Raw genomic sequence first — 26,443 nt, forward strand, 5'->3', positions numbered from 1 at the left:
CATCTTAAAAATTGTCCGGTGCTTCCTGGAAACGACTCTTGGGGAATTAGAATCGGCTGATACAGAGAATCAGTTTGTCAAAAAGATAGAATCAAAATTCCGATTCTGAGTTTCGAATTGATTCTGTTCGATTCTGGTGCAGAATCACCCAAGCCTAACATGTAGCAACTGATATAGCCATTCAGTTTAATACTCGGGCACTGCATTGGGCAATTGTTTTTGTGCCAAGATTAGCAAAGGTACCGGGTATATGTAAAAAGTCTTGTACATGAACTACAGCTTTTTTTTTTACAGTGTATATATAGTACAATGTACATATTTATTTATCAGTGCCCTTAACATTAATTTTCTAAATAATCATGTAATAGAATACAATTTAGAAATAAATATTCCTCTAAATTGTCCAAGCACAAAACTTTTCCCTCCGTAGATTGCCCATAAACCAAACTAAAACTTGCTCAATGTTTTATATTAATTTTATTCTGTTAGTACAGATAAATTCCAAATTGAACAAAAAACAAAGCTTTTGAAAATAAAATTTGAGAAAGATTCCAAGTGATATACATTTACATGTATCCCAGACCTAAAATGTATTCCAACTTTGCAAATTCACTGACTTTTATGGTGGTCAATGTCTTTGATTCAGGTAGCACTAAATTACAGATGCAAAGAAACGTATACGTGCATAAACATATTATCCAAAACAGACGGGTTCCGGTAAATGCTAGCAGAAACTAATAAAAAAGTACTGTTGCAAGGAAATGTGAATACATATGCGACCTGTGTCTGCAAAATATAATCGATACAGTCACACTATCCATATACATGTAAACATTTTGATGGAACTGAATTCCTAAGAATCAGAACCTACCAGTGACTTTCAGAATTATTTCGGTAAACCACCCACAATTTCTACAAAATTATATAATACAGCAAATTACAGAATTCAATCTTCTTGTTTTAATCACTTCATTTTGAAGAAACTTGTTTGCTGTTTGCATAAATGTCCTTTCTATGGCAATGCAAGATCAATTATTAATTTTCAGACTTTCACATTTTGTTTTCATTCTTTTATGATAACTTGGGCATTGTCAACTCATGGGGTGTTGTAATGTGTTCAGCACAAAGACTTTCAATATTTGGAGATCAAACCTCGGCAAATGACTTGAACGCTAGGTGTTTACTTGTCTGCATCACCGTTGCATTGAGGAAGCGGCAGCAATGAAGTCAGGTCACTCATTCCATGGTGATCCATGTAGCCCTGTCAGTTCCAATTCGCACACAAAATCAACATAAAAAAAATGTAGATTAACCCTAACCTTCACAAATCCTCCAAAATCCTTTTTGCAAAAAATTTTTTTTGCAAAATGGAGGATTCTGCAGGATTGAGGCTATACGGCAAAAATGTGTGGCTGATTTTGGAGGATGCACTGTCGTGTGTCAAGGTCTTGGGCCAGACCTTGTGTTGTTTATGCTCAGTCGTGCAAAAAAATTAGGCCTAAAGTATGCTTGAAATCCTCCGCACTGTTCCAGGATGTCACTGGCTCTGCCTCAACATATTGCAGGCATGCAACTGGGATTTTAGAAAAACCACACAAGACTTTGTACAGTGTTTTCCAATTCGTAATGGCATTCATGAGAAGTAAAAAAGGAGGAAATCAGCAGATTTGACGAAAGGTTGCATGTCTGATATTGACAGTGATTGCTGGAGGATTTTGCAGGATTGAGGCAGTGGTCACCCCCTCCCAGGACCACATTCAGCATGTTCAGGCTGTAGGATTGAGGATTGAGGCTGTATGCAATTTATACATGGAAGCAGTTGGAGGATTTGCAGGAATGAGTTCGCATCCTAGCAAAAACGCTGAGGGAGTTAAGATTAAAACTCCTTTGTCGAATGGCTTACTCTTGCAACTGAATGTCGATGGAAATGTATCATTATCATAAATTATTGCACGTGACAGTTTACCCATTCCTATTGGCCAAGAGCATGTCACGCTGGTTGTTTTAAACCACCTTTTAAACACCAGCAACAAGTGTTTAAAACAGAACAATGATTAAAATGGCTCCTCACTCAGGACAAATTTCTGCTTTCGTTTGTTTTCTTTGGCGCAGGCCATAATCAATGACCAGGCCCCTTAAACTAGTTTTAGATCAAACGTTAATCAATGACCAGGTCCCTAACTAGTTTTAAATCAAACGTTAAAACTGCTTCATTACACTATTATTCCCTTATTTAAAAGCCCTGCTTCAGAACTGTATTCATGTGTAGTGGAACCCAGCAAACAGAATTGGAAGCTTTTACTGGGTGGTGTCACACTCACGGGCATGCTGTAAGCGTTTCTAAAGACGAGGCGCACGCGAATTTTGGTATTCCTATTGGTCAGTGGAATCCGGCCACCAGAATTAGAAGCTTTTACTGGGTGGTGTCATGCTCACTTGCATACTGCACGCGTTTGTAAAGACGAAGTGCACGCAAATTTTGATATTCCTATTGGTCGAAGGAGCCTGGAGTACGTGTGTTCTGCCTGAGCATGACTCGCCCGAGCCTGGCACCACCGCAGAAAATGGCTGCAGCCTGAGTTGTCTATAAGGCTTCAAAATCTTGTATTCGTACCAAAGTGCCCTGAAATAAAGTTAACTATAGATCATTAATAGGGCCCAAATGTGTGAGCAAAAAAAAAAATCACTATTTCTTTGGGTACCATTTCATGAGCCCCTTGGTTTTTCTTTCAGGGCAAGTTATACTCGGGATGGCACCCATACACAGTGATGATCAATGTGGTTCATAATGCGATCCTTATGGTAAGGTAGCGGGGTATTTGAACGACTCAACCTGCAGGTCATACAAAAGCAGTCAGGACACTACGCAGTAATGGCAGGGTGAATGGAATCTTACCTTGAGCTGCAGCAAGTCATGTGAAGAGCCGGAGTCTGATACCAGAACAGTTGGTGAGCCAGGATTGTTGCTGTAATAGACTCGGATGAGACTCACGGCATCGTCAAACCTACGGATATATTAAGGTTGTGGTAATAGATAAAGTAAATACAGAGCAGCTTGTTGTTTCGTTAACAAACAAAAAAAAGAAGAAAATATATCGCTTCGGAAGGGCATTTCTGCGAGACCGTCTGTCCCTTCAGTGCGTAGTCCAATGGGACGGTAATACGAGGTTCTGCATGTTGGGCAGCTCCCTACCCCGACCGATGCAGCTGGGGTTGAACCAAGAGATGAAAAGCTGGTCGGCAAGAGTGGTAAGACCAAGGGCAAATCCAGCATTCATCCCCCAACTCAAGGACCGAAGCACACTACAAGTGGGGAAATTTAATATGCTGACTGTAGAACCCGCTGGTGCCGTATCTGATACAGTTTCTGTCCTTTCTGGTCATGGGTTGGCAGCTCCGTGCATGAGCATGGTGGCCCCGACCACAATGCCCCCCCCCCCCCCCCCACTAGGCCTCCCTAAAGCCAGATCTACGGGGAAAGAAAATTGTCAATCCCACAAGTGCTGGGCGCAACGCGTGCACAGTGGGGTGCTCGGCCACGGATGAACTGGTTACACACACCCATGGCATGAGGGCCGTTACCTGCACCTACTTTTGGGGCATCTTTGACATCGGAATACGCCCCATGTTCTTGGGTACCCATTGTGGACGGATCTTCTGAGACTAAATCCACTAAATCTCGAGGCCGATCGGCAAAGAAGTGCATCAACATCAATCCATCAATAAACAAATGTACTGCCGTGATGCGAGATATGACGTTTTTAACACCGGAGGGCACATAGCACCGGAGGGCACATAGCACACGCATTAATGAGATAAGATGACCCTCAGACCGATCTTAAGTTAAGGTTCAGCCGCATAGCTAAGGAAATTAGGACGTGTTGAACGCTTCTTAAGTTTGTTGAAATATATACTAGGACGAGTCACGAGTTCAGACGAGTTACCCTTCCTAAGTTTTAGCGTTTCGTGAAATTGACCCAAGCTTCACTGGGCTTGCATTGTCTCGATATCATACCTCTTAGCCAGCAGGCACTTTCGCAGCAGGCCTTGAATCTTGTCTTCCCTGACCAGGTAGTTGACTAACTCAGGGAAGTGGGGAGTGGCCAGTAGGTTTTCATAGCTAGACGTCTGCTCTATGTACTGGAATATGCAGCTCTTGATCTTAGGGATAGAAACAAGGAAACCCACATAATCTGTCAGCATAATGGGCCATCTAACTTGAAAAAAAATCTAACTTCAAGAGGTCGGCAGTAACTGCCTATCCATGGGGGTATATTACTATGGGAATAAACATGTGCTTGACTGGTTTTAAACAAGTCCGTTTAAGAACGGCTGGGGGAATGGACAATAGCCCGAGCCGAAGGCATGGAATATTATTGGCGACCAGGCCCCCAGCCAGTCTTAAACGGACTTGTTTAATACCACCCAAGCACATTCCCATTAATAAATACCGTTTTCGGTCAAAAAGTCAAAACAAGTCAAAAATTAGAAATTTCCAACGATTTCTTAAACACCCTCTAGCTATGTTATGGTATGTGCCTCTCGCGAGTAGTTGTTAACAACTCCTTATATGGAGATCGTTGCGCGCATGGTGCGTACTGCGTGATGTGGCGCAGAACGCAGCAGTGATGGTGTAGTGTCAATTTAGGACTCTCAAAATATGGATTCATAGGTAGAATTGCGCATGCCTAAGTGAAGATTGTGAACGTTCAACCAATAAAAGGGTAAAAGGGACCAGATTTCATACCAGTAGGAGTCCAAATTTCATGTGACTCTGGAAAAGTGTTTTAAACCAGCCAATTGGTGTTTTATCAACTGCTTAAACCACCCACGTGACAGGCTCTCGACCAATAGGAATGGGTAAACTGTCTCAGGTATTTATGAATACCCATTGTCATGCATATTAATCATTACTGTTTTCAATTAATTTTCACGGATGCATTTTTATTCAAAAGATATGGTTATCAACTGAACTGTGTACCCAAACAATTAAATTCTTCATTAATTCCATAGGTTTGAGATAAATTCAAATTGGATATTAGTCTAAACAGTACCCATTAATAGAGCAAGTTGGTTCCAAATTAAATATTGTCAATGGGAAAATCTTTTAGTCACTAATTTTCAAAGAGTTGATTATGTGCAACTCTTGATTAAAAAAAAAGATGTTAAAATTTAAACTAATTTGTAACAAATCCTTGAAAAATATCTATCACTAAGAATTCTTGGGAGGGCCAAACCTGTTCTGCTGTCGTCAGGAGTTTCTTCTGTCTCTGCATCGCCGTGATCTCACCCAAGATGGCAACGTACCTCTTCCCACTCAACAGGGCCTACGAGGAACAACACATCAGAGAAATTCATTGGATTGGTGGACAAGTTCTGTGGACCAATTCAAGATTTGTTTGCACGTTGATTAACTGATTGGGTATGAATTTATACATCAGTTAGTATAGGTCAAAGACTGGGTTTTGATTTAGGGAATAAATGTGTGTTTGGGAGGTATTATAACACTCTGTTTAAGACCGGTTAGAGTCTGGATGGGTAATTATCAGCATTCTAGACTCCAACAGAGTGTTTAATACCGACCAAGCACATATTTATTCCCATTCATAAATACCTTTTCTGTCAACAAAACAAAACAAGTCAAAAACTAGACATTGCTAACCATTTTGTTGAACAATTTTACTTCATGTTGCATCAAACACCCCTCTGACTACAATATGGAATGCCCCTCTACAATTCCTTGCCTTATAAGGAGATTGGCGTGTGCGTCGCGCATACTGCGCGATGTCACGCAAAACGCAGCTGAGCAGGTGTAGTGTGAATTTCGAATCATGAAATACTGATTCACTGGTAGTATGTATTGCGCATGCCTACTTGAGGAATGTGAACGTTCAACCAATGAAACGTTAAAAGGCATGGGAGTCCAAATTTCATGTGACACTGGAAAAGTGTTTATGACCAGCCAGCCATGTCTTTATCATCCGTTTAAGACCGGCCACGTGACGGGCTCTCAACCAATAAGAATGGGTAAACTGTATTAGGTATTTATAAATAAGGGAATAAATATGTGCTTGGCCGGTTTTAAACAAGTACGTTTGAAACCGGTCGGGGGGCCTGGATGCTGATAATGGCCTGAGCCAAAGGCGAGAGACAATAATGGTAACCGGGCCCCTGAGGTGTTTTAAATGAACCTGCTGAATACCAGCCAAGCACATATTTGTTCCCTATCATAAAACCTTTGATTCAAAAAATAAAAACAAGTCAACAATTATAAATTTCCAACGATAACGTTCAACAAGTTTACTTCATGTGTCATTGAACACCCCTCTAGCCGTTATGGTATTTGCCTCTCACGAGTTGTATTAAACATCTCCTTACATGGAAATTGGCACACTTGTGGTGCAGAACCCAGCGGTGCCGGTGTAGTTTGAATTTAGGACTCTCGAAATACGGATATTGTGCATGATAGTATTGCGCATGCCTACATGCAAGTGAACATTGTGAAGATGTTCAACTAATAAAAGGATAAAGGGACCAGATTTCATAGGAGTCCAAATATCATGTGACACTTTAAAGTGTTTAAAACCAGCCAGCCAGTGTTTTATCAACAATTTAAAACCACCCACATGACGGGCTCTCGACCAATAGGAATAGGTAAACTGTCTAAGGTATTTATGAACATGCCTTTTACACCGGCTAGCCACAAACAGTCAGATCATTATTTCAAGCAAGCACTGTGACTAGTCAAATTCAGTCAACAGACAAAACAGACAAGTGGTATGCACAGCTGGCTTACCAATCACCTACAGTCAAAGCATAGCTGTATCAAGCTACATAAACTGTCACAGCCAGTCAATCTGCTTAATGTAGGCTTGGAGCTCTTAACTGTTGAAAACAGTTACTTGATTGATTTTGACTGGAAGGACAACTTGGCACAGAATGTATGTTTGCATAGGAGGGTTGGGATACTGATATTAAAATTTACCCACCACTCCAAAAGTGACCACCTTTTGTGTTCACAATATTTCAACAAGGCTCATATAACAAAATCAGAAGACAACGATTTCCGTGAAATAGAAGGGGTTCCGTCAGCAGAAACAAATAATTAGCGGAAGTGCCATACATGTGTGTCCTGGCCTAGCGTTTCTTTTTGCATTTTACCTCAATCTGCTTGTCTCGTTTCTGCTTATCACTGATGTACATCAGGCAACCCATGGCAAAGGCGTACATCTCAACCTTCAAGAACTGTTGACACGGCTCCATCATGTCCAAGTCATGAACAATGGGACATCTGTAAAAAGACAGGAGAAAAGTATGCTGCATGTAATTCATGAAACTTTTACCTCAAGGAGATTAGTCCAACATGTGGATGCAATCAAACATTTTGAAGCACACTGCATGTTGCTACTAATCTTCACTGCTGCCAAACTACATGCACATCTGCTGATGGGTCTTATTTATCACTGTATTCTATGAAGTTAGAATAATTTTCAGAAATGTCTATCCATTTTACTTGGATCTTGTAAAACATGGTTGAATTTGAAACAGAGGATCACAACAGATCGATACCTTGCCTCACATGCTGTCAATAATAATGTGGTGCTTATAATGAAAGTACACAAATATGGAATGCTTCGAGTGGTGTAGTAAAACTAGCCTCCCGAGGTGATCCATGGACATTCTATTTTTCCCCGAGGCAAAGCCGAGGGACAATAGAATGGTCCATGGATCACTGAGGGAGGCTAGTTTTACTTCACCATGAGATAAAGCATTCAATATTTGTTTTATAACACTTCACCCACAGATTCTGCTTGGTTTTAATATTTTAAATTATTTAAATCTGAACACAGTTAAAATAAACTTTAATTTCAATCCAAAATTGGTGGGAAATGTGTTTCTCTCTTCCAAACCACCCCTTCGCGAAATATTTGAACCCAAGTCTGTGGCGTGCTCTCTTGGGAACAATACGCACTACGCACAATGCTCAACGCGCACACCAGATTGCATCTGCACGAAAATACTGCGCCATGGAAGAGTACTTTGGTTGCTAAAGGTTTAGTACTTTAGTTGCTACAGGTATAGTACTTTTGGCGGTGCACTGAAAGATAGCAACACTAGAAAGTACCATGTGACTTGCTCCCGGCCAATCAAGACACAGAATCTGTGGGTGAGGTGTTATATTCTTTATAAAATATTTCCAAGTGCTTTACAATTACTTCCCACAATTCATCAAGCCAAGTGGGACTTAAATTAAGACCAATCATAGCTGCAGCTGAGTACGTTTTTGAGTGCAATAATTGCTAGTGCAAGAAATTAAGCATTACAGAATGACAGTTTTTATCTTTTGCACTCTGAAGTAACTCAAATTTGGCATGCTACAAAAGGTTTCATATTGGACCCACAAGTTCAAACCCTACTTTGCCCGACTTCATATACAGCTCCAACCTTTACTACATCTTTTAATAATTTATCAGGATTTTTTGAAGATTTTAAGGGATCTAAGCCGATACTTCCCAGCTAGCTGCCACATTTTGCATAAAGCGTGATGATGCCCCTGGAAAGTATTACAAAGAATGTGCCACCAGGTTCTTTTATAGTGGTAGCTTTTGGAGTATTGAAGCTATAGTCCATCATTTGCAGCCATCCGAAAAAGTAACTGGTGTATTATTGTTGAAAAACATACTTGGTTGAAAGATAGTAAGTGGACTAAACTCCCTGTGAAATTAATCTTTCTGGCAAGCTATCATTTTGAAGTAATCAACGAAAGAAGGCCTTTCCAATGGTGCGTCTTAAGACGCACCGTAGGAAAATTTAAATTAGTAGTTTGTTTTGTTATTCGGCGCAGCGCACGCAAGCATTGGCACGACGCACAGGCGTGCGCGGTTGCTATAATTCGTCGGATCAGTGCGCGACATCGGGTATAGCTGCAATTCAAAACAATTCAAAACATGATTCAGCAACTTTTGATTTGGAATTTAGATCCTAGAATGCTGTTTTTGTCAGAATATACAGCTGAAGCTGAGCTGAAACTTCATCAGGTTAGTTGTTCAGTATCCTTCATTAGATTTTGAACACTTTTGTTGCTTCAAACGGACAAAATGCACAAATTACAAATGATGGACTATATCTTTAAAGAATTACCCCGTTTAGTGAAGGAATTCGCATGCAGCCCATATGCATCGACGCTGCGCAATGCCGGCTGGTTGCTAAGATCGTGTGTTCGTTTGTTTGTAAACAACACTCCAATGTATTAAGTTTGCTTGCCTGAAACCAAACATCTATTTGGGTCGACTCAAGTCGCTCCTAATCTATTTGGTTCAATGCCGGAACGCTTGTCTGAACCAGAGATTAGGTTCCTAACAAACAAGTCTGAGGTGAAATGGCTTGTACACAAGAACATATGCAGGTACCAGTGTATGACAAGTTTTGGAACACGTTCCAAAATATGTCCAAAATATGTGAAATAAAAAAAACCCACAAAACAAAAAACAAGTACGGACCTTTGCAGCAAAGCTGCTGACTGTCTACAGGCCTCTTCTTGTTCCTCAGTCAAAGGTGGGCATACTAATAAAATATTTGGAAAAGAGGGAAAGATGGTTCTTTCACATGTGTAAAGTGTCAGTGTTAAATCTACAACAACTGAAATGTTGAGAAGTACAGGTTGGGAATATATACCTATCCAGGGCGCTTTTTGACCACTTTCGAGAGCCCCATGGAAGGGACACATTACACGCACACACTAGTTTGCGCACGTATGGCACAAAGTACGCACAATTCTGACTGTTCATTCATTCATTCATTCATTCATTCAAACATTTATTTCAATATTGCTGATTATTAAACAAAATGAAAAAGGAGTCTATAAAAAAATAACATTAATGAGAAATTGAGTAAGGAAAAAAAAGCATAAAATAAGAGGAATAAAAAAAAGCAACAAGTAACGCAAATAATATATAAATCTACGACTCGTTAATAATAAATTATTATAACAGCAATATGGTGGCATGTGCAGAAGCCAAAGGCTTAAATTTCCATGCCAGGACAAACAAACAAAAACAAAGCACAAAGCCATAGCATTTTCATGTGAGCCTTTCTTACTGTTGAGGGACAACAGTGGAATATATATCGAACACTGCTATGCCGAATATTCGGCTATACCGAACATCGTCCTAGGCTCCCGATTTTTGTGGACAAAACGTACCGAACATTGTTGTTGAAAAATGTCAACAGAAGAGCGACTAGTGTCCTTAATTTCCACAAAGAATAGAAGCAGAAAGCCACCCATTGCTGTAGGTAGTAAGCTCAAAACCTGTGTAAATTTTACATAATTCAATAGTTGGCACATGTTCAAAGTCGTCTTTCAGTAACTACCAGGGTGTGCAGGGTGAAGTTTCTGAAGGGCGCTATTTATTGAAAAGTGAGTACGGGTGCACTGACAGCTTAATATCGCTATACCGAAAAATCGCCAGTACAAACATTTTCTGTGGATCCCGCAATTAATGTTCGTTATAGCTGCATTTCACTCTACTTGTGCATGTGTAGAGCCAATAGAAAAATAATCAACAAATTGCTCTTTTAAATGTCTGTTTTTCTTCGTCATAAAAATTTGCAGAACATCTAACCGCTTACATATCCAACACATAGCCAGCTTGGCAGTTATTCTTAACTTATACATTTCCATTGTTTATCAAATATCACATTCCTAATTCACAGTGTGAATCATAATTCAGCAATTCAACTGCCCCTACGTACTGACCTGTAACGAATGGAGACAGTATGACACTCTTCCACACTCTGGGCAGACACTGCAACTGCCACAGCTCTGATATGTCAGCCAGGGATACCAGCACGTGTCGAAGGTAATCCACCTAATTCCAAAAAAGAATATGGCGAAAAGTACAAGTTGGGAACTTCAAAAGACCTGTGACTGAAATTCCCAAAACTTTCATGTTTTGGATTGTTTACTTATATTATTTCAAATTTCTAGTTGACAGGAAACTAACCTAATGTCTTACCGTTCCCGAGAAAAGAAAAAAAAAAACCTGGTTGTTTACATCGGACACGACAGAGTACGCATACGTATTTCCTGTCGTTTTCTTTCAATGTACGATACACGTAGTGTGTCTCACCTAAATTACACACAGCACCAATACACAAATGTTGTTTCTTATACGTCCGCAGAAGGCGACCACTGTGCGGCTGGAATCACAACTAGCACTGAACAGCTCGATTTTTTGGGACAAAATTGTGACCCTCGAAAATCGTTCTCGCATGGTTCTCCCAAGAAGAACACAAAAACGCCGAGTTTTTAAAGGATGGTTGTGTGGACGTTTATATTCTACTTTGAAATGCTCTTTCCATTTGATATCACTTTGTTTAAAATGCGTTTTGTAGCCCAATTGGGCGTACTCCAGGCCGTAATGTCCCTTTAATCTGACATGGAGAAACCATAAAAAATAATTTGTGGAAAATTGACTAAGTGAGAATTAACCAGTTTTTAAAACAAAAAAAAAAGAAGTTTACCAGGATTGAGGTTGTTTCTTTGAGTAGGGGGAGTGGTGAAAATCACTGAATTACCGGTACATGTACATGTAGCTGCAACATTTCACAAACTGAATTATTCTTGTAAATTCTGATCAAACAAACTTTTGAATGTCTCAATCAATGTGGCCTTTAACTTGACTTGATAGTGCCTCAAAATACACTGGAAACAACCGTAAATAAACCGTATTTAAAAAAAAATTATACCCTTAATCTCACACTTTTAAGCAATCTGTCCGAGATGATAGTTTTGGTTTATGTAAAGAGGACATTGCCTGTAGATTCTGTTCATTGTGATCACTGGTGCCTTTAATTTAACTAAAACAAAAGAAAATGCTAGATTAGAATGTCAGTATTACCATGCCAAATTTGAGCAGTTGTTGCAGCACACTATTCCAGAGCCTAGGATCGTGAACTCTGTAGTCCAAACACAGATCAGCTATTAGACGCACAGCCTGAAATAAAAGAAATAAAAAAAATCCATAAATGTAAAATGAAGCAATAGAACAAAGACAAAAATACCTCCTGGCATACTTTTCGCCTGCTATTAAAAATCTGTGAAATTGTTGTCACAGACAGCGCGCTACTCACTCTTTTAAAACTTCATTATGCTTCTCCTCTCCTGAGCATTACAGACCTTTATCATGCTGCCACCATTTCAGTCATGTTCCCTGTATCCAATTACAGTACTGGATGATAATGATTTTTGTGCAAAAAGGAACCAGGCTATTTGTCCTTCCAGCCTCGCTTTGGTCACATTGATTCGAATGGGAAAAAGTCAAATGGCTGCAACATGATAATGGTCTATTGTGTGACCCATAACCCCTTTGCATGGTGGTCATTTTGGAGGTCCAGTCTTTTTTCCCCAAAGAAATACTAATGATAATGCCGTTTTTGTGCATTCATTGTACTGAATCCTATATTAAAAGATCCTACGCTGTCTGTCTGTCTGATGTCTATCTGATGTCTGTGTGTCACATTTTTTGTAAACTGCCCAAGTAGTGTGCGGAAGCGTAAAACGCAAGGGTTAATGGAGAGGTAACCAGTGTATGCAGGTCCTATGCTCCGATTACACTGTCCTCTGATGTCACGGTTGGCATGTGCAAACAAAATGACTTATTTGTTTGGTTTTCCTTTTTTTGGCAAATTTGTTTCTTTCAGACTTTGAATAGTTCAATATTACAACATTATCTCTATGAAAGCACTCCAAAACACATCGCTATTAGTTAGTACTAGTTAACAAACATATTAAGGCCAGTTTACACATATGTGACTCTGTCTCACGACAACCTCACACGTTGCCCCAAATGTGGTTCAGCATGACTAGAGTGCCAATATGAAACGGCTAGCATACAACTAGCACACTAGAACTAAAAATTTTAGGGAAAATTCTTTCATAAACATCCCCACGTATATTAATTTAAAAAAATCAAAGACAAACTTAGCCTGGTAAGTACCGTTCAACTTACCCTTGGTTCGTGGTTGTAATGCTTCCACAGTCCACGCACAAGGCCTTGCTTGTTGGATTTTGTAAAGACGCTCAGATCCATGGAGGTATTCAAAGACTCAAACTCCACCAGGTAGATCAGGTTCTGCATAAACTCCCTGTACAATCAGAACAATCAACAGTAAATAAGGTTTCTGGTTTCTCTTGTGTACAAGCATTACATTCACTGTGTGGACGTCCGAACAAAAGATTTCCACATAAACAGGGCCCAATTTCAAGGCACTGCTTAACAGTTATCAGAAAAGTTGTGCTTAGCATAGTAGAAAAATTTGCTAACCTTAGGCACTATTTCACAGAGTGGACATGCAAACGGTCGTGCGTGCATGGAGATTTCTATTGTAAGGTCACTAAGTTAAGCAATTACTTTCTTCTGAAGTAGTGTGCCTTTTGCTGTGCTTATGCTGACAGTCTCCATGAAATAGACGGAGGCTCTGTTAGCAGAAAATCGTGTGCTTAGCAGCGCCGTGAAATTGGGCCTAGGTAGCAGCGACATTGTGTGGACTTGCACACGTCCACACAATGTTTCCCCGTCTCTGGGTTAGGTTTATCAGTCCAAACACGAGACTTTCAATCAAGTCACAAGTAAATGTTAGTCATCACAACTCGATCACAAGCCGATGACAAGCCAATCTTGTGAATGGTTTTTGCAGCTGATTTTGTTACATCAATATGCTAAGCAATATTTGCTGGTGACCAGCTCTACGGAATTGGACTCAAATGACATGCCACACCAACAGAGCTATATTAAATTACTAGAGTGCTAAATCGACGTACAAAGTAATGTCTGATGGGCGCATCCATGTTTGTACACAAACCTATGGAAAACTTGAAATTTTGTACGGCTTTTGCACGGCTATTTGCATATCTGCGTTTGTATTCCATACCGGTGCGTCATCGAAGCCGATACGCCCAAAACCGAAACGCAGGATCAGCAAATGAGGGTTTCATTTTGCTCTGCACAAACAGCGCAACGTGTGCGCATCCCTCTGCACGCTGCAGATGCTTTTCGCCGTGACGTTTTTCGAACCGTCATGATGCGCGTAAGTTGTTTGCGTATCTTGTAATTGCGCGTTGCATTTAGAGTACACTTTTAAAATTCAATCCATCTATTTTGAAAATGTCTGCGCCCAGAGCGGCTTCAAAGCGTCTCTGCGAGTAAGAATGAAGAGTTAGCGCTCTAGTAATTTAATATAGCTCTATGGCCACACCTGATATCATCCACTGGCTTGTCTGCCACTACTTCAATCAGGTTGGTGTTGAGGAGACTGAAGAGGCAACGCAGGGCGCGCACTCGACAGGCATTGCTGATCTTACTGGAGGCTTGCTGAAATGAAAAGAAACACCAAGACAGGGAAAGGTTTACATTGATGGACTCTGTGCATGAACATTAAATAGCCCTTTGCCATCACTGATGAGAGCTCCATTTAGAGGGACACACCAAAAAGATTTGAAAAGGTGCTTTATTCTCTGTCGAATGACTTGAGAGGAGAAGACTGTCCTGCTGGACAGCAGTTATTAGCAATTCTTGAAGATTTGACAAAGCATATATATCACCGTAAACACAAAAGAAGTAAGTAAAATTGCTAGGAGAGATTCGAACACCATCAGACAAAACCAAAAACATGCATTGATCCAAAAATTTGTGATTTTACAAAACCACTATCTCATGACCATGGTTAAAGAGAACAAACAAGGATACACTAAACAAAGACACTTCTGAGAATGTAAGAATTTGTTTTAATGGGACCAAATCCACAAGGTGCTCAAATGATACACAAACAGCAAGATGTGCTTAGAGAGGCTGCGTACATGTATGCAAAATGTCCCTCGGGAAGCACCATGTACTGTTCATACATGCAGCCCAGATCCAGTGTTATGTAAGGAGCTTGGTTGTGAATTTTGGTGGTATTGAGTGAGCAATACCATTACAAAGCTTGTGCAGCAAAACTACTCTGCATTTTTGAAAAGTTTACTGTGAAATTCTGCATAAAAAAACTGCTTAACATTTTGCAATGGAAATCAAGGTATTCAATGCAGGATAATTAATGCTGACAGATAGATACTATGACCATAAGATGGGTTGATGTAAATTCAACATTAGGTTTTTCCCTTCACTGACACATAAACACTGTATACTCAATATGCCCCCCCCCCCACCCCAAGCGAAAGTGAGAACAAAATATCACTCGGGTGGGAGCATGTACTACGAGCATGCATACAAACCTTGTAGGCAAAGTTGAGAAGAAAGAGAGCACTCCCTCGGAACTCACCGCCATACTGAAGGAGATATTTCACCCTGAAAATGGAAGTCAATTCAAAAAAGAAAAGAAAATGAGGGTGATGCCAAAAATAACCTCATGAAATACATTCTTTATTCTTAGATATTATAACTAAAGCATCTGTACCAATTATATCACACATTTATACCAAGTCGTGTCTTCAAACCTAAAATAATATTCTTTTTGTAGTTGTCAGCAGTATTTATGCACCCGAGGGGGTTAAAAACAACATATCCCACATCACAAAAGTCAACAATTGTTTCGTTATATCGTGCCAATAACTCAAAAAGATAAATGGTTGTAACTTAATGTGTGAGAAATAAATTAAATCACTGCGATGTAACCTTTGATAACTGAAGGTATTGATGTTCTGCTGGACATGAGACTGAGTGTTTGACGCTGCAGTTCTCATTGCGTAAAGCTAGCGCGCCGGCAGGTTCCACACATGTGCGCAACGCGCACAATGAACGCAGTGCGATATCACAATCTGTGTGTGACATGCATTTTTATTGTCCAGACACGTGGCCGTCCTAGACTAATGAAATTACAGTATCCAAGCACACGATACGACAAAAATATTTTAAAGCAGTTCATGGATAGACCCTTGCTTTATAGGTGTAATCTACAGTGTGTTTTGGTTATTCATTGGTCCTTGTCTTTTTTATATAGATATGCAGCATACCGCACCCAAAGAGGTCTATCTTAATACTTTATCCTCCATGTTACAGTACCTTGCCAGGCTTTTTTCTTCTTCTGCTACTTTGTCTTCTTTGGGAGTCAGGAATGACAGACTGGACAGATCCACAGTCTGGAATCAGGAAAACACAGAGAAGCACCACGTAATACGTTGCACACTATGAAATTAGCCTTTCTGTAATTTGATTTTCAGTCAACTATGTTTGACATTTGTTTGAGTCTTTTAGAACTAAAAAAAAATGATTAATAGCAAAGCCTGGATGTTTGTTTTTCTTTTTGACACCCCTTTGCATTTCAAATTCTGAAGTCCAATGCTTTGGTGTCGTTGATATGTGTGACTGCATTACATGCACGCAGTTACATTACCTACATGTACTTTGTCAGTGTTTGGGTGCAGGGTCGATTCTAGAATTGGCCCAAGACGCTAGTGATCGATAGTGGATGGTGAGTAGTGCGCCCTCTGATGGCACAACAATTAGACCAGCGGGCCTACTCGCACTAATGTCTTGGCCATTTCGTTTAAGCCGTTTAAGTTTTTCTTTATTTTCTCCCTAGGCTTTTCACAGGAACCAATCAGCGATCGAGAAAAGAATGGCTCGCCCAACGGTTGTAATGTGCGGTACGTGATCAAGCATCATCGCTTTCCTAGGGAACCAATCAGCGATCGAGAATAGGTTCAATGGCTCACCCGACGGTTAACATACGCATTATACATGCGGTGATCAAGAATGGAGCTATGAAAAGGAACTGTATTTATTCTAATTTATACAGTCTTATTTACATAAAATGGCCCCGCCCCCATTGCTACGAAATGACCAAGACGTTAGTGAGAGAAAGTAAAACATCAATTATGCAAGGGGGCTACACAACATTGCAACTATCGCTCTTAATCACTGACGTCTTGGGGCAAGACTAGGTCGATCCTGGTTGTGTTGTAGAAAGTAGTGAAGATAAAATTTTTTTAAAAGACTTTGCAATGAACTGGGTGATGTACCTTGGGTACAAAGAACATGTGAACAGTTCTGATCCAACGAAATATCACAATCTCAAGGTGCTCTTGCGAGTGGCCCCAAAGCCCCAACTACTGTTCGTCATGCAAGGAGACCATAGTAAAAGACGAGAAAAGATGAGGAAGGGAGCAGTTCTTACTGTATCCTCCTCAGCCTGTTTGTTGCTAGATGTGTTGGGCAGCCATTGTTCAATCAGATGCAGACGGATCTTCTGAATATTACAGTTGTTGACCTCAGCAATGGCATTAGCTGCAGCATGGATGTCTGTCCCAATATGTGCATTGCAAGTAGAAGAGGCATGGACAATTTAGCTTGGCCCAGCGGCATATTCAAAACACCAAACACGATACAACTCGTATATTGTAAAAGGTGCATCTGGTCGATAGATAGTTGCCGATCATTGAAAGATGTATAAATTAAACTTCCTGGGATGTGATGAAGTATTAAGGTGCTTGTAATGCTTTGTAAATAAAGTAGATTTTCAGGCATTCTCGAGACAACTTTAAAACAACCTTAACCAGTTTGCGTCGGAGGACGTGATAACACACACTGGTTGTTTATATACACACGCAGGGCTGATGGGTTACAACCTCAAGATTGCCTCGACTCGCCTCTGGGTGACTTCTAATCACGCCAATCCCTCGTGTCTTTTGTACACACAGACAAAATCCGTGAAGTCTGAGGAGGCGGACCGTGTGTTGATCTTGAAATGGCTGCTGTGCACGGCCTATTGTATTACAATTTACGCTCCAGTGCACACGCCAGAGTATTGAAACATATGAGGTTTCGACAAGAAATATTGTACAAATACTGTTGAAATGACTCTTGCGAATCAGTGTTTGTGGCGTTTGGCTGTATATCACATGATGGCTGGAAATTTTGCCTTTTGAGAAAATCAAAATTTTCGGCAAAATAATCCCGGCGCGAAGTGGTTAAGGCAAATCGTGTAAACACAAGGTCCCATTTTAAAAATGTTTTGTTCCATTTTAATGTTTTGAAAAATTTGTGAACACATTCTGATTTTTTTGGTGACATCTTTACTTACCTGGTTCACCTCCCTCCTCAATTTCTAGAATCCTCCTCTCGATACTCTCATGCTCATACAGCTGGAAGGTCAGCTTGGCAGGCTGGTCGACCAGCTTGAGTAGCTCAGGCTCAGCCAGCTGATACTTGTGCAGCACCTGCTCTGTGGCCAGGCAACGGCAGAACTGGGCTAGCTTCTGGTGGGACAACTCTGCTTTCTGCTTCTCTGGACTCTGGAAAACAAAAAATGAAATGAGCCAAAAAATTAGTTCAGTTTTACTTTAGTTTCTTTGTGGACACTAACTGATCCTCAACCATCTGCTGCACCATTCCAAAATATTTAATGGCATGCGTATCAGGAATATTGATTTTTTTCAGTACTTGTTTAATCCAGAATAACCATGAACATATCTGTATTTGATGATTGTTCTTATGATTATTGCCCTTCTGTTGTTTCCTAAAAGGGTCATAAAGTAAACTATGACCAGTGCAAGACACAGAGGCACGCAGCAGCCAGTCAGCTAAGCCATTAGTACACAAATCATATGGTGGAGAAACTTTTGATGGAAATTTCTGGTCAATTACTAAACCCTGACTTAAACAATTCACACAGTAGCCATATTTTTATTTATATGGATTAGGAACTTATGAATTCGGTGCAGGTTTGAGCTCGGAACAAAAAACACAAACATGCAGCATTTTCAGTAGTCCTGGCTCCTTGGTGAGTAAAAGTGCACAGGCACTAGCATCTTACATTTATATTTACATTATTTCTCGGGATAGACAGTAAATCCAAGACAAACCAATTCAAGGACAACAACAGAAAACAAAAAGAACCTAACAGCTCCCGAAGGATAACCCAAAAGAGAGAAAGTCTCTGTCAAGGGGCTCTCTTGACTAGATTGGAAGCTTCGAGAAACAGGCAGGAAAAAAACATCAGAATAGTATACCAGAAGAAAAACCAAAGTATCAGGAATGGACTTAAAATCTAAATCCACATCAGCCTGGGTGAGATTTAAAACTGTGATCACAGAAAAGGAAGGGTAATGGTGACTTTTCCAGAGGCTGTCGATAAATGGACTAAATGGTTGGGAAACAATGCAGACTGGTTGCTTAGAGGTCCAGAGTCCAAGTTGCACTTAAAATCTGATGTAAAAAAATTTACAACAAGCTTCCATCTCCCACTTAAAAAGACTTTTTCAAACAAACATTCCCCACAAACTCCTTAGGATTGAGCAAAATGAAAAAAAGGTTGGAATTAAAGAAATTAAAGCAATCATAAGTAAAAGAGCTTCGCGGAGTATAAAGTAGACAAAGTGTCTTACATTGTCTGGGCATTTTTCTTTCCACAGACGAGCAAGCAGGACACAGATTTCAAGAGCCATCACCTTCAGAGGACCTGCAGAGACCGATAAAAAAAAGTGTTTTTACCAAAGTTTAAAAGGGGTTGGTTCTATTTCCAGATTTAAACACTGCGCTCTCCCTATATATATATATATTCCTGTTCTTTATCATCTGTTCTTTGTTGTTAAAGTGTAATACCTGACACACACCCATGCATTTGGACGATTCAGAAATTAACCACCATTACTTGGTACTTGGTACTTGGTTGGTTCTTCTACTAAGGACTCCGCAGGGAAGTTTTAACAGGAGGCCAGAAACACCGGGGCAAACCCCTTCTCTTAGCGATAAGTGTTACTGGGTTCTTTAACGTGCATTACACAACACCCGGGACCTACGGCTTCCCGTCCCATCCGAAGGACGAAGCAATAATGGTAAAGTGCCTTGCTTAAGGGCACGTGTCCAGACCCAGGCTCAAACCCACATTATTATTATTATTATTATTATTAATCATTTCTGGTAATGAAACCATGGATTCCTCAAAAGCGCCCTAGGCACTGTAGATCGCAAGCCTGAAGAAACCTGTGGAGGAAGACAATGAGAAGAAATTACAGTTTTTAGACTGCCTCTGAAACACCAGAGCACGAGTCCGGTGTGGCGCTCTTAACTAATAGGCTATGACACTGGACTACCACATTAGTCAAACAATTAAAATTCAAACCCCTTGGACCATACCCATGAGTATGGTAGCTCCATAACCACAATCCAATTGATAGTCACAGCCATTAACTACCATTATTCACAGAATAAAATACCAAACATTTGGAACTTACCCATGGGTAGTTCCTTAACCACCACCCTAGCCGTAGCCACAGCCATCTCGGGGCTGGAGATACTCAGCAGGAGCTTCTGCACCACCTCCAGGCTCTTCCTGTCCATTCGGCAGGCCCCTCTGTCACCCCCTGCCCCAGGGGCTCTGTCAGGGGATGTGTCGTCGGGGCCGGCGCGCTTCATCAGGTTGTTGATGGTTGTTACAAAGAGGTGGTCGGTGGGCAGCTTTGAAAAGAGAATGACAAAAGAGCTCATTAATTCTCCATAATTAAAACAAATGAATAAATCCCACATATCAAGATTTGATTGAAACAAATTTTGTAAAAACAAGATAATTGAAGATTTGTTCTCGCACATATTATAAATGCAAATGTAATAGTCAAGTCCTTTTCCAAGTCTGACAAATATACTGAAATAAGCTGATATAAAAGGAAGTATATTGTAAACCTGGGAATCTAGACAGAGTGGTGAAGGTATGTAGATTTATTGTGTGTAAGAATCTCAGAAATTGGTCAAAGGGGAAATTCCTTTTTTCAAATACTAGTACATTTCTTTAACCACTTCGCGCCGGGATTATTTTGACATTGACCGGATTGTTTTTCACGAACCTCGATGCCAGACGGGTTCAGGCCATCATCTGCGGGTAGCACACCCTGATATTTCTGGCCTCGCTCGCTGTGAGCGTGTTGCAGACAGGTATTTCCGGCCTCGCTCGTTGCATCTATATCCGTCATCCGTTCTGAATACCGCAAAACCATTGCATGTTCACACGTCATCTGATGTAGGCTGTTTAACTTTGCATCAAGTTGTGTCCAAGCAATAATGTTTTACTGATTTGAAGTACGAGAACCTCCTGAGCACATCCTTGGAGCACAGCCTAGATATTTGCTATGCAATGTTATATTTCAGAACATTTGGGACTCGGAAGAAGACTTGACTACAACACTGCGTATTTTAATTAATATTTGATCATCCCAGTTTCTTGGCATGTATGTATAAATACAAGCTGTCCCTAAAATTCATTAAAGTCACATCAACAAATACCCACATTCACGAAGGCAGCATTTACGATCAATTTGAGAGATATTACCTTTAAAAGTTTCGCTACTGGCAGGAGCTGATGGACCGTCTCCTCATTCAACTCTCGTGCTAAAATAAACAAATGAAAACTACAATATAAATGCAAGAAAAGAAAGGCCAGATAAATATCCTGAACTTTTAGCCACAGACTTTGGAATCCTCCCGAAAGAAGTGTGGGCTGATTCTACTACCGAATACTTACCCACAGACTATTAGTTAAGGAATAACAGTGTGCGGTCATTCCCCAAGACAGGGTCCTCACACTGTTATTCCCGTTAATAAATACCTTTCCAATAATAAAAAAGTTAAAATGCTTCAAATTTTGTGACTTTTCTTTCGGCGATATTTCCAGGCTTTTTGTGTTCATGTTCAGGGGCCATAATTTAGCTTAGCATGGTACCCCTTCTCTTCAATATGCGTGTTATTATCACCCCAGCCCAGGTTGGACGACGTCTTCATTGCTTTACAACTGACGTCAAGGGTATGAATTTCTGCTGCCATAGTGAACAAACTTATAACAATGTTTTCCCATATTTTTACCTGACAGAGGTAGCTGAAATTTTGTTTACATTTTCCTTGTGTCCAGAATCAGAAAGATGCACGGTTTAGAAAAAGTAAATATGTCGGTGGGGACATGTTTACCGAAAATAAATCGTTGATACACGCTTTCCTTGTAAACATCCTCAGTACGAACACTTTGTGTAAGGACTTACGCGCGCGTATGCACGATCTGCACAGTAACTGTGTTGCACACGCGTGCATAAGTCCAGCCCCGTCGCCAGCTCTGGGCATTAGGGGGGGGGGGGGGGGGGGGGCACAGTACAAACTAGGAGGGCACACCACAAGAAAATACACAATTATACATATATTTGTACGCTTATTTTTTTTGCCGATGGGGGGGGGGGGGGGAGGGCCGGCACCTCCCTGCTTGGCGACAGGCCTGCGTACGTCTTCACACGATGGTGGCTGAGCCAGCATGTACTGACTGCTGTATTAAACAACACTGCTCCATCATAATATTTACCAGATACGGTATATATAAAAAGGAGATAATGTCTGTGACTTACCCAGTATTTTCCACTGTCCCCCCTTCATGAGGGGATGATAAGGGAGCCGCTCCTTGGAAAGTGGGGAAAGGGGAACGCTGGTACATCGCAGCTGTAAAAAAAGAGCACGAAATATCAGGAGGATTCAATTCAAAGTGTGAGATTAAGTTAATGTACATATGTGGTGGTCCATTAGAGGTGAAAATGTTAACAGTAATGAGAAGCAAGAACACTTCAGAGCCATTAATGCACTATGAAATTGTGTGGATTTGCTCATTATTGAAGGCAAATTTGCCTTGGTAACAGATGAACGTAACAAAAACAAATAAAAATGGTGCAGATGAACAACATCTTTATTTAAGTAAGATTTGAGGCTTTGCATGGTGGAGATACTAAATAATGAAAGGTTTGCGGAAACACCATGTGCGAATAATTTTCTCAACTAAGAGAATGGTTCTGAAAAGGAACCAGAGGTAACATCTTTATTTAATGTATAGCTGTGTTCCCATACTACTTTTTAGCAACTACTGTGACTTCCCTGTAGAATCACAAAATTAATTCAACAGGGGACAGCTGAAAAAGTAATGTCCGTGTTCAGATATCCCAACCATGATGTAAGACTTCTGGGATGCAAGTTTCCGTGCAGCCGTGGAAGGTTTATTATAGGGATGCCAAAAAGTCAAATGGGTACAGCAAAAATATACTGTGTGTACCATTAATGCGACCGTGCAATGCAGGAAATAGGCTCAATGCTCTGCCATCCGAAACCCTACGTTTAGGCAAGAATGCAAAATTAAACAATTGGTAACTGGAATTTGAATCCCGCCATACCCAGTAAAACCCTATAAAACCTTATAAAATGAAGTTAACCTCAAGTTAACATCCGTTCAATTTGCATTCTTCCCAAACTTGAGATTCTCTTGACAGTTTTCGTAATTGAAGAGTTTGAGGAGTTTCAGACTGCAAAGATGTTGCCAGCAAAAGCAAGTGCTCAAGACAAGACAAAAAAAGCAAGGCAAAAGAAATGCCCGGATTATGCAAAAGTAAACATTATACAGGGGGTGTGAAGAACAAAATAATAAATAATGGATGCCAAATGACCAATTGTTCATGGCCTTATGATGATTTATATAGACTGCTTTACCTGATCTTCATCTGATGTGAGATTGAACCTTATTTCATACTCAGATGGCTCAGTCATGCGTGTGTAGTGCACTAAATACTCCATGAGCTGCACACCCTGGCAACAAAACACAAAAAAAACATGCGAAGACATGAAAGACGAGGAAGCAGTAGGTCATGCAAAGACATGAACTTTATCAGAATAAACATCGCCCAAAAGTAACCAAATGTCATAACTGCTGTACTCGTGCTGTGGCTTCCATGCACAAGTACCCCCCTCAACGGTTTTACAGGCCATTTGAAAAGCTTGCGACTTGTCTTTGGCCTGGATCAGTGGCATAGCCAGGGTTCTCATCCTGGGGGGACGAGGGGGGGGGGGGCTGGATGTTACAGTGAAGGGGCGACTAATTTCATCTGTGCTGAAAGGTAGACAGGTTTTTTTCACCAGACACCGGGCCTCTGTAAAATCAAAAAGTGTTGGGGGAGGGGACACCATCTTCCAGTGGGGGCGCTGTTCAAAACCGAAATCATGGTCAATGTCAGACAATAGGTGGCGCTATTCACTTTCCATGGGACATTAAAATAAACAGCCAAATCGCGAAAAATAAACAACAAATGTGAAAAGTAGGCACTTCATTTAAACCCGCTTATAATGGTAATTTATAAGACTGTGCTTTTCTACAGTTGCCACATTTACAGTGCCTAGGTGACTATTTTTTATGGGGGGCGTGTGCCGCCTCCCCCCACCCCAACCACGCCTCCCCGTAGCTAAGCCGTTGACCTGGATGACTTTTATTGGCTTGTGACTGACTGATCACAAAACTTCTATTGGTTATCATTGTAAGGGACATCTTTTGTAAAGTCCTACCCACCTTGATACAACTACCGACTACAGTACCGCCACTCGACTACGGTACCTGCACCACCTACTGACTTTGAAACAAATAATTGAAAATACATGATTTGAGGGACTCTTTTTGAGTCATGCATCAATGAATCTCTGCAAGCCTTACCACATCAGCTGAGGGGTCTTCAGGATTCTCATCTCTGATGCACTTGAGAACAAAGTTCAACCGCTGGTAGTCATAGGAGTCAACCTGGTCATTAGGAAACAAATGAGATTGTACTTTCATATTTGGGTTAGGAGGTAGAAGACACAAAGAGAAACAAAAGGGAGAATGGGACCCAACAAGTAAAAAGAAAAGTGGACGAACCTGTGCCCATCTTTCTTTCGTTAGCGATTGGGCCAGACTCATATGCTGCTGTGGGGGGATCGCCACACCTCCCCCACAGCGAGTCTGTTACCTTCCCAGCATTGATTAATGCCGGTACCCATTTAACACCTGGGTTGAGAGGAGTAACTGAGGTAAAGCGCCTTACTCAAGGGCACAACACGCATGGCCATGGCGGGGCTCGAACCCACAACCTCACGATCATGAATCATGTGCTCCACCGCTAGACCACACGTACCCACCAAACAAGTTGGTCTAAAGACAACTCTGTACCTCACAAGTGAAATGCCATGGAGTTTCAGTTTTCAAGCCAAACAAAGCAGAATAAATGTAGGAGAGTAGATTATTTACTTTGAATTAAGAAAGTTTCAGTTTTCAACAAAGCAGAATAGAGCCTTACATATATGCCACAATGCCTCCTTTGATAAGACTCCCTGCAAAGATACCAACATTTCCATTGTCTTCATTTATCAATCTAAATTTGTGTTTTCTCGCAAAAGGGTTTTCGTGGAGTTTTCGCCCCTTCCGTAATCAGCGAATCATTAGCCTTAATTTTTTGATAGCACAAATGTAAATACACATTTTTGTGTTCACTTAATTCACCTTAGTACAGCCTGTTTGAAACAGCAATGCTGTTGAAATACTTTTACAAAAGTTATAATAAGGGAATAAATGTGTGCTTGGGAAATGTTAAACACTATGTTTAAGACTGGTTGGAGTCTGGAATGCTGATTATTACCCGGTCGAAGCCGAGGGTAATTATCAGCATCCAGACTCCAACTAGTCTTAAACATAGTGTTTAATACCGACCAAGCACAGATTTATTCTCATTCATAAATATCTTTTCGGTCAAATAATCAAAACTTTTCGGTCCAAAAATCAAAACAAGCTAAAAAATACTGACTCACTGATAGTATTGCACATGCCCACGTGAGGATTGTGAACGTTCAACCAATAAAACGGTAAAAAGCACTGGATTTCATAGGAGTCCAAATTTCATGTGACACTGGAAAAGTGTTTAAGAACAGCCAGCTATGTCTTTATCATCCGTTTAAGACTGGCCACATGACAGGCTCTCGACCAATGGGAATTGGTAAATTGTCTTCGGTATTTATGAATAGTTGTTTAATATCTATGAATTAAGTCCATGCGCTTTTCTTTTATGTTATTTTTTATGTGTACAGTGTATGTAGTCATTTGTAATGTATGCAGGGCCCCAATGAAAACTAATATCCAACTGGTTGGGCATACCCTGGGTAACGAATCGTAACAAATAAATAAATAAATAAATACACTTGTGCGTCCTACTTGATGCATATCAGACTTTGGTGCACACAACTCGGACATTAATCACAACATACTTTATCAAGAATATCCGTCAGTCTTGCAACCAGCAGCTCCTTATTAGTCACCTCCCTGATGACACTCAGTACCCTGGCCTCTATGTCTGGGGGTGTATCACTGGGTGTATCACCGGCCTTGGCCTGGGGAAGCAGCAGAGTCTCCACGTACATCAGTAAGGCTTCGTCCTTCTCAAGTCCAAATGCACTGCATACAAAGATGGAGAGGAAAGATTACATGTCAAAGAATTTGAAGTTGAAGTGTTGCCTTTCACCCGTATCTTGCTAAGAAGTGTGTTGTTAATGTGGCGCAGCTCCTAACGTGGCATATTTGATTTTTCTCCTCTAGCTCCTCAATGGAGCAACAGTTTTAACTCAAATTTAAAAGGATGTGA

General features: G+C 40.7%; 1 protein-coding gene across 1 annotated transcript in view; it reads right to left on the reverse strand.

Annotated features, from left to right (window-relative positions):
* Positions 1-155: 155 nt before the first annotated feature.
* Positions 156-26,443, reverse strand: part of LOC119740449 (kinetochore-associated protein 1-like) — a 79,763-nt gene continuing 53,475 nt past the window's right edge. Inside the window, exons 41-61 of the mRNA XM_038215774.1 lie at positions 26,070-26,256; positions 24,490-24,573; positions 23,499-23,594; positions 22,376-22,466; positions 21,319-21,377; positions 20,231-20,453; positions 19,382-19,455; positions 18,079-18,289; positions 17,173-17,297; positions 16,059-16,135; positions 15,272-15,344; positions 14,257-14,372; positions 13,011-13,146; positions 11,901-11,996; positions 10,757-10,868; positions 9,501-9,564; positions 7,162-7,291; positions 5,238-5,327; positions 4,016-4,161; positions 2,897-3,005; positions 156-1,261 (exon numbers count right to left, since the gene is read on the reverse strand). Of these exons, the coding sequence (XP_038071702.1) occupies positions 1,181-1,261; positions 2,897-3,005; positions 4,016-4,161; positions 5,238-5,327; positions 7,162-7,291; positions 9,501-9,564; positions 10,757-10,868; positions 11,901-11,996; positions 13,011-13,146; positions 14,257-14,372; positions 15,272-15,344; positions 16,059-16,135; positions 17,173-17,297; positions 18,079-18,289; positions 19,382-19,455; positions 20,231-20,453; positions 21,319-21,377; positions 22,376-22,466; positions 23,499-23,594; positions 24,490-24,573; positions 26,070-26,256 (2,380 nt within the window). The 3' untranslated portion in view covers positions 156-1,180. The remainder of the gene's footprint in view (positions 1,262-2,896; positions 3,006-4,015; positions 4,162-5,237; positions 5,328-7,161; positions 7,292-9,500; positions 9,565-10,756; positions 10,869-11,900; positions 11,997-13,010; positions 13,147-14,256; positions 14,373-15,271; positions 15,345-16,058; positions 16,136-17,172; positions 17,298-18,078; positions 18,290-19,381; positions 19,456-20,230; positions 20,454-21,318; positions 21,378-22,375; positions 22,467-23,498; positions 23,595-24,489; positions 24,574-26,069; positions 26,257-26,443) is intronic.

This window comes from Patiria miniata, unplaced genomic scaffold (assembly GCF_015706575.1).
Source record: "Patiria miniata isolate m_02_andy unplaced genomic scaffold, ASM1570657v1 HiC_scaffold_10, whole genome shotgun sequence".
Lineage (NCBI taxonomy): Eukaryota > Metazoa > Echinodermata > Asteroidea > Valvatida > Asterinidae > Patiria > Patiria miniata.